Here is an 8,820-nt window from a genome sequence, read left to right as displayed (position 1 = left end):
GTTTACCTGCATGCAACCAAAGCTCGCTCAAACATGATTGGTCAACAGTACTTGGGGACACACACAGAAACCAAAATGGCAAAATCTTGGTCTCTTGCCTCCAGATTCTGCATATGAAATGTTTAATGATACAATCAAAACCCACATTATTGTACAGGAAAAGGAGACAAACATACTTGGACTCCTTGTTTGCCAGAATGAGCTGGAAGATGCCGACACATGCCCCTCTCTTTCCTTCCCAGTAGTTGGAGCCTGGGTCCAGTTTCTCCAGTGCATCAAACGCTTTGGCTGCATAGTAGAACTGGCCCATCTGAAACAACAGACTGCGATCATGAGCACTGGTATGCAACATATTTAATTCCTAATAATAAAGCAAAAACTGGTGAAAAATATCACAAAGCAGGCAAGTAGAGAATCAAATGTGCATTTTCTCTTAAGATGACATTTAGGAATCAAGCTTATACATTTGACAGATATAAGGAAATGAGTATACTTGGAAATTTACAGCCTGGGACTGAAGGACCTGCTCTTAGCAATAAATTACTGCGTGTTAACAAAGACACAGCCAGATGGAGACATTGGTGCAATTGTACTGAAACTGATCTGTAACTATTTCAATAATCAACTTTCAGTCCTTTCAGCAATATATGCACTAAATGTTTGTATATCATTAACAACTGAATCACTTTTTTTGGACTGTTGGTCAGACAAAACAAGACACCTTGGGGTCTGGGAAATTGTGGAGGAGAGTTTTATAGACCAAACAATAATCGATTGATCGAGAAAATAATCTGTAAATTAACCAAAATTTGACATAATCATTAGTTGCAGCCTTCACAGGACAAAGACAAATTGTATTTTCATTAAATATTAATCATTTAGTCTATCTTTAAAAACAATCATAGTTTTCCAGAACCCCAGGTGATGTTTTAAAATTACTTCTTTTGTCTGACCAAGTGTCCAAAACTGAAAGATTTTCAATATGCGACTCATATAAAACACTGGGAAACTTGCCAATAGAGAGAAAATATAGATTAGATTAGATTATTACCTTTATTCTCCCACAATGGGGAAAATTCACTTGACTGACCTAACTGGTGATGACTGTATATACAAATGAATCAAAATTGTTGCAGATCAATTTTCTGTCGATAAGAGATTAATTCACTGATTGTTTCAGCTATAATTCATACATTTACACATGCATTCCCATTTAAGTGGTCACCACAGATGTTATTTGTGGCAGAGGAAACAAAACGAAAAGGACAACGTCACCTTGTAGCAATCGTTGGCAATGAGCTGCAGCAGACTGAAGGAATCAGAGGAAGTACCCATCTTCAGATAGAGCTCCCAGGCAAGCCGGCCCTTCTGGTTCATTATGTCTGACAAGAACAAGACGAGTGTTCAATAATCCATCGTTCGCAGGCAGTTTCAGCAACATTTATCCATTCAGATTTGGAAAATATTAAACGCCTGTAGGCAGGTATTATTGATGTGGATTAAGCCAAGAAAGGAGGAAAAATCTTTTAATGGAGATATCCATTTCTTAGAGCTGTTGACCGTAACACTAGTTGAGGGAAAGAGTGAGCCTAAATTCTTTATAAGCCTGAGGCCAAAATCTGACTCCTCCTAGGAAATGTGTGAATGAATTGTGCTACATGAATGAATAAGCCTTCAATAAAGATTTTGTATTTAAATACTATCATCAGTGCGACTACTATACATACAGCATCGTGCCAGCCAGCTGAGGTAAACATAGTCATTCTTGATCTTTTCATTCTGAATCAGCAGAAAAACCTGAAAGAAATATTAAAATAAGTCAGAAAAATGTGTCAACAATGTGTTAGACTTAATTAAAGTGTGTAAAAAGCAGTTGCACATATGTACGCTGAAGTAAGTCACCTCTTCTGCTTCTTTGTAGTTGCCAAGAGCTGCTTTAGCCTGAGCGTAGTTGAAGTTGAATGTATCGTCATTATAGAAGTAACCCTACAAAAAGAAAAGCAACCAACTGGTTGAGTGTCCACGTGTCCAAACAAAAGTGCATACAAAGTTTTAGTTTTTTGTTGGTCGTGAAAATCACAGGAAAGAAAGAAAAACACACCTGAATAAATACTGCGTCTATAAAGCACCTATCACCCGGTGTGTGGGAGTCTTTTTTTTCAACTCCCACTTACATACGGATACCACAGTGAAGTAATATCGCTGTGACTCTTTACTGGAAGATACCATATAATGTGCCTTTTATTGAACAACACTAACCTTGACTGAGTTTAGATATATGAGAACATCTTCAAACTGTCTCAAGAGGAAGAAGCAGGAGGCCATGCATTGTCTGCCAGGAATAGTGTCTGAAAGAGACAAATATGTTACACACACACACACTCTCACACACATACTCTCACACAGTGCTGCTTTAAAGGATTATATTGATCAAATATCTATGCAGTGTACCGCATTCGCTAGCCGAGCCTCCGACCAACTGAAAGAACTGTTGAGCAATTTTCAAATGATCCCTCTGAAAGATAAAAGCACAATAACAAATATTTGTCTTGGACTCACTGGTATTACATTTGTTTGTGTGTAACGATTTATTTTACAGAAATACTCACTGATCCAATTTCTTGTCCCAATGCTGCATTTACCACTCCCTTCAAAATATATTCCTGAGAAAATAAATGATCAAAGAAAAAAAAACATCATAAGCACTCTTCTGTAGAATTTAAGAAAGGCAACCCTCATTATTTTGACAGACAAACCCACTTAAAAGACCAGTGTGGATTTATTAGCATTCCTAACTGGTGAAGTTGCAGGAATGCAACCGGTTTGAATACAGCTCAAGGCCTTTTCAAGCTTGGTAGGGAGAAACTGTGGGTGGCTGCAACACAAGCAAAAAAACACCCCAGGCCCAATTTAAGCCAGTGTTTGTTTGTCTGATTCTGGGAAACATGGTGGTTCAACATAAAAGAGGACCCGCTGCCTCTGTAGATACAAATGTCTTATTCTAAGGTAACGGGAACAAAACTATTCTTATTTTCAGGTGATTAAACATTAATGTCAACATAACCATGAATATTATATTCCATTAGATCATCCTACATGTTACACAATGGACCTTTAAAAGCAAAACATAATTTAAGAGTAAAATATAAGAAAGTGTCAGGACTTTATCAATAATTTGAAAAAAATTTCATTGCTGCTTTAAATCCCATCAGGAGAAGATAAAAACTGTTCACAAAAAGGAAAAAAAAAATCTCCAGGAACTCTTAAGTAGAGCGAGGAGAAGCGTTTATTAACAGGCCTGATGTTATCTGGCATGATGCTGGTTTTTGTTAAACATGTTCTTTCTTATAAAAAGAGCATGACGGCAATTAATTGCATAATTGTAACTAAACACAGCTTCTATATTGTTCTTCATGTGCCCAGATAGTTACATGGTGCTTCAAAGAACAAGCGTAATATCACGTTAACCCTCAATGTCTCTTTGAGTCATTACCTGAGGCGTAGTAGGCACCAAATCTTGGATTAGGCTGTAAGCTTCCTGGACATCATCTGTGTGTAAAATGGAACATGTGAATCACTGAGCTAGCAACTATACATCAGGGTGTGTTTTTATTGTACTATTTCATCAGTTTTAGTTTATTTTAAACTAATTATACAGTATGTTCATGATAAATATTTTGTTTCTGTACCACTTATCTCAGATGAGTATAGTCAATTGCATTTGTAAGTAAATGATAAAAGATGCTTTACTCCTCATTTTACAGTAAAATCCTGCGTGCCGGCACCGTAATAAAAATATGTTCTTTGTTTTGCTTGTTTCAGAAAACTGCAATGTCATGGCTGCGCACCTTGTCTGAGATAGTATATGACCAGGTTGAGTCTGGCCTCAGGGATCACATCGATCAGAGGAGGCAGCACCTGCAACGCCCCCTCCCCACCACGAAACACCACCTGCAGTACACAGGAGAAAGAGTTAGAGTGTGGAAAAGTAGCATTTAAGTCACTAGTATACACACACACACACACACACACACACACACACACACCTTAGAGCTTGTGAAGAGCTTACCAGGTTGTGTCGGATAAGCTCCTTAGCAAACTCAAAGGAGCAGGAGGAGATGTCGATTAGGTTCTTCAACTCAGCCTAAGAGTGGGAGAGCGCACACATAAGTCAAACCACGAGTAACTCTCACCAAAGACATGAAAGGGCAAGTAGTTACTGACTCAACTGTAATGTGCATGCATGGCTTATGAATAAATAACATTAAAAAAACAAATATCCTTTAAAAGCACAAACACTATGCACCCTAACCACAGAAAACACCCTTAAAAGTTACAGTACAGTACAATAATACAGTAGTACAGTACAGTAGTTGCCATTGAGACACAAACATGGATGGTGATTTAAAAAAAAAAAAAAAGCAGTCACATTAAGATTTTCTTTTTTCTTTTTGCTTCTTTATTTCATTATTAAAGTAACATAGCCTCTGACCTTTGGGTGATCAATTCTTACATAGATATCAACTGGCTTTGCACAAAACATAAAAATATGAAAACACATCCGTGTGAAAAACAACCAAAATATAAGCCAGGATCAGCAGCAAACACTGAGTACCTCAGCTTCTTTGCCATTGTAGAGTCTGAAGTGGTTGCAGGCCTTGAGGTTGAGGGCAATGGTGGATTCAGGCATGCTCTGCAGGTACACAGCCAACACCTCCTGGGACACATCATAGTAGTCCAGCTTGTAGTAACACAGAGCCACATAAACCTTCAGGGCCAGGAAATCTCTGAGGACAATGAGGGTGTGAAACATAAGTAGTTTAAGAAACCTCTTCATATTACTTAAATCAGACAAGAAAATCAAGAAAATAATTCCATTAATGACGTAAAAGTGGTAGAATACTGATGGCATGGACTTTTTTAAACTGTCAACTCAATTAGTCAACATAACATTTCAGAAAAAAGACAGATCTTATTATTATTGTATATAATGAGAACATATATCTTCAGATATGGACATACTGATGATTGATTCTTACTGAAATCCAACATAGTGCAAAAAAGCCAGACACTCTTTATTACTCTTTCTATTACAGGAACAAACAGACACAAACAAGCGAACATGTGAAAGCCAGAAAGGACTTTTAAAAGGGAATATCTGCCGGCTGGCTAACACGAAACAACATTTCCAGTCAAGGAACATCAAGCCCTGTTAAAATATGCATTTGCATAGCCATATTTTGATATTTTTGCATTTTTCTTTTAGCAGTCAGAGGAAGTAGTAGTAATTTGCATGCCCACAAAAATGCACTCAGAGCTGGTGCAGATGCCTGAAAGTAAAGCTGCTTTCAACGCTGTGAAAAAAACCTCAGATGCACCTTGGCCCACAAATGCAACAAAGCCGTGAATAGATCTCTGAGAGAAGTGACACAGGATATCTAGTGAAATCAAAGTCTTTCCTTTTCTTACCCTTGCCACTACAGATACGGTATATCAGTGTTAGTGGAAGCTAGCTCAGCAGGTCTGCTGCACTAACACTTGAATTATCTTTATGGTTCCACAAGGCGTGAAGCACATGAAATCTAACACTCCTCCATGATCAACTCACACCTGTCAAGGTGGTGCTAGGGTGGCACATGCGCCCAAGTGCAGCAGGACTGTGAAACTAATTTAAGAGAGTAAAAGGCAGGAGGAAGCACAGACCTGTTCTGCAGTAGAAGGCGTTTATAGATGTCTATTGCCTCCTGGTAGTGGGAGCGCATGTAGTGGATGGATGCCAGGCTCAGCTGGTCCTCTGTCACATCCTCCAGGTTCTGGTGGAAACCCATCAGCTTCTTCTCGTCGTTGAACTGAGACACAATATGAAGACAACAGACAATGAAGCAATACACCATTAAGAAATGTGATCATGATAACAATAAAGGCTAAAAAGAATGGGGTGGGGGAGGCAAGGAGACAAAGAAACAAATACTCATAAATCTCAAGACACAACAGTAGAAAAGGATAGTTTAAGGGTTTTTATCAGGTCTGTTACCCAAACACTAGAGATACCACAAAATTGCCTTCATTATAATAGTATTCCTACTACTAGTAGTCATAATAATAATAATAATAATAATAATAATAATAATAATAATATAGTTTTCCAACCTTGTGAGCCAAGTGGAAGAGAAGTCGGTTTTGCAGCGGGGACATTGGTGCTACAGAAAGCAAGAGATACCAAATGTAGTACAGACATGATAATAACAGACACACTAATTATCATTAACATCACAACCTTGCTCTCAGCAATTACATAACTGACTGAACAGCATTGTATGTGAGCTGGCAAAAAATGTATACAGTAACTGAGGAGCAGTACAGCAACCCATTTAACAAAATCTGCTAAATCCACTGATTTCCTTTGTGTACTTTAAGCAGCAAAAGGTCTTAACAACAGCTGCTTCACAATAAAAGCCTGTAAGTAATTATTAGACTTCTCGAATAAAGCCTGGTGTACAATTACTGTTATAACTGAAGGTCGTCCACAAACACACTATATGAACAGAGCGTGTGGACAACACCCGGCACAGAAAGTAGTGGGCTTCTGGATGTGCATTCGTGGAGACATTTGGATTTAATTTATGTGCTACAAATAAGTAGTTAAATGAGTTAAATCAACAAGTTGTCAGTTAGATGAATGTGATTTTTAACTGAAAAATAAACCCATAATTATTGATATTTAGAAACCACTAAACACCAAGTTGGTCCACTTCAATTGCAAAATATGTTTCATTATATCTTTAAAAAAGAGGAAGACCTTTATTTGGAGGTCTGGTTGGCATAGTAGATGTGAATACCATATTCTTCCACCTTTTGAAAATGTATTGATAAGCTACAGACAATAAAATGCTTAATAGTGCCACAGTACTGCTGACCAAGAGGACTGTTTCCCAAACAACACAGAACAAAATGTCCAGTGGATTCATACAGGTCAGAGGAGTAATGCACTCAGTTTGAAAGCCTACCCTTAGATGCAGCCTCCTCAGCCTCTTTATAAAGCCCCAGAAAAAACAGGACACAGGCCAGATAGACCCACACGTCAGCAGGACATTCAGGCTTCATGGTCAGAGACTTGTACTCCTGTAACATAATGAAGAAATACAACAAACGTGATAGGAGCCGATAAAAGCAGTCCTTCCACCCACCTACTATTTAGAATTACATATTTAAATACTGCAATTAGCAATTAACTTTATGAGAAATGATCCAGCTACACATACTCATTCACACACACACACACATCAAAAAATAAATACCTCCATAGCTCTCTTGTAATCCCCCAAGTGAAAGGCACAGTAGCCAATCCAGAGGTCTGCATGCTCCTCTTTCTCTCCAATACTTCTCTGAAACTAGAGGTGACACAGCAACACATCAGCAGCAGAGCAGCAGCATCCAGTAATACAGGGCTTCCTGTAGCATAGATTTGGGAGTGTTTTCTATTTCTGACACTTTAATTCCAGGGCATGACACAGGATGATCTGCAGGAGGCACTGCAGTCTGAAAAAAATAATTACCCCTCTATGAAAGAAATGATTTATCCATCCACAGCAAGTTAACCCAGCAGCTCCATCTAAGTTACCTAAACTACTCAAACTGAACTATCATATCTGGATATTTATTTTTATAGGAAATTACTGCTTTATTCCTGAAATTACGGTCTAATCAATCACAGGGAGGCAGAAGACGGTAACTAACAGACCACTTAATTAATTGGTCTTAAGAGCCTACAGTACACGAGTTGTAGTCATTGTAACTGTGGAATTAGAAGAAATTAGAAATACAGAATATATCCCAAGAAATATTGGACATTTGAGGCTGATACCAATATAAATAATAAATAAATAAATACATATTTGGGGGTTTATAAAATCTAATTACGATGGCCGATAGTAATTTTCTTGAAACAATCTTGATGTGGACCCTTTGATATGTATTTTTGTAACCAAGATACATCCTAGGCTGCTCATTTTACAATTAAACAATAAACTTCTCAGTGCTCTCTGGTGGACAAACTATGTAATGGAAACATTGTTTTTAAATGACCTCAAACCAACTTTGGTATTTCTCTTCTGCAATTTCTTGTTACTTCTCAACCTAAATAAACACCAGTTCCAATATATTTACAATAAGCCAATATCAGCTGATATATCAGCCCGGGCGATTTATTGGTCAATCTTTAATACAGAACTGAATTTACATAATATTATTAGAGTTTACCGTAAGTGTGACCACTTCACAATCATGAACAATCTAGGTTTTCTCTTTATAATGTAATGTGCCCACTCTGACCACAACACCTTAGAAATGTAAAGATAAATCGTGAGACGGTTAAATGACATTACAAATATATGAAGATTCAAGTCGTGAGATGAAACATTAATTGTGGTATCAAGGCACAAAGACATCAGAAATATGCATTATGTGGCACAGCTAATACCCTGCCTCAGAAATAAAAGAAGGATTATATAATTGCATTAACAAAATATAAGAGAAAATACATTTCGTAGATTTTTGTCTGAGAAAAACTTTTTCAGTCATAATTTGTCTTCTTCAATCTCATTTTGTTAAAAACAAATGATAAGAAAATCCTATTGTGAACCAAGTTTTGTGAATTGTATGAAACATCCTCCAGCTGTCTGCCTCCTGTCTCACCCCCAACACCTTCACTGTGTTAATACTAACAACTGCTGATAGACTTGACTTATTGAATAATAATTATTTATATAATATAATAATAATATAACATTTTATAATATATTATTATTATTATTAGTATAT

At 37.3% G+C, this 8,820-nt stretch overlaps 1 protein-coding gene across 1 annotated transcript in view; it reads right to left on the bottom strand.

Annotated features, from left to right (window-relative positions):
- ttc26 (tetratricopeptide repeat domain 26) overlaps window positions 1-8,820 on the bottom strand; it is a 10,567-nt gene that overhangs the window by 852 nt on the left and 895 nt on the right. Inside the window, exons 3-17 of the mRNA XM_035660196.1 lie at window positions 7,299-7,391; window positions 7,008-7,122; window positions 6,151-6,200; window positions 5,704-5,849; window positions 4,616-4,787; window positions 4,070-4,144; window positions 3,849-3,951; window positions 3,494-3,549; window positions 2,610-2,663; window positions 2,452-2,515; window positions 2,260-2,348; window positions 1,903-1,986; window positions 1,728-1,797; window positions 1,276-1,382; window positions 177-310 (exon numbers count right to left, since the gene is read on the bottom strand). Of these exons, the coding sequence (XP_035516089.1) occupies window positions 177-310; window positions 1,276-1,382; window positions 1,728-1,797; window positions 1,903-1,986; window positions 2,260-2,348; window positions 2,452-2,515; window positions 2,610-2,663; window positions 3,494-3,549; window positions 3,849-3,951; window positions 4,070-4,144; window positions 4,616-4,787; window positions 5,704-5,849; window positions 6,151-6,200; window positions 7,008-7,122; window positions 7,299-7,391 (1,412 nt within the window). The remainder of the gene's footprint in view (window positions 1-176; window positions 311-1,275; window positions 1,383-1,727; window positions 1,798-1,902; window positions 1,987-2,259; window positions 2,349-2,451; window positions 2,516-2,609; window positions 2,664-3,493; window positions 3,550-3,848; window positions 3,952-4,069; window positions 4,145-4,615; window positions 4,788-5,703; window positions 5,850-6,150; window positions 6,201-7,007; window positions 7,123-7,298; window positions 7,392-8,820) is intronic.

This window comes from Morone saxatilis, unplaced genomic scaffold, assembly GCF_004916995.1.
Source record: "Morone saxatilis isolate NCDOM2014 unplaced genomic scaffold, NCSU_SB_2.0 Contig17, whole genome shotgun sequence".
Lineage (NCBI taxonomy): Eukaryota > Metazoa > Chordata > Actinopteri > Moronidae > Morone > Morone saxatilis.
This window is presented reverse-complemented; position numbering and strand designations above follow the sequence as displayed.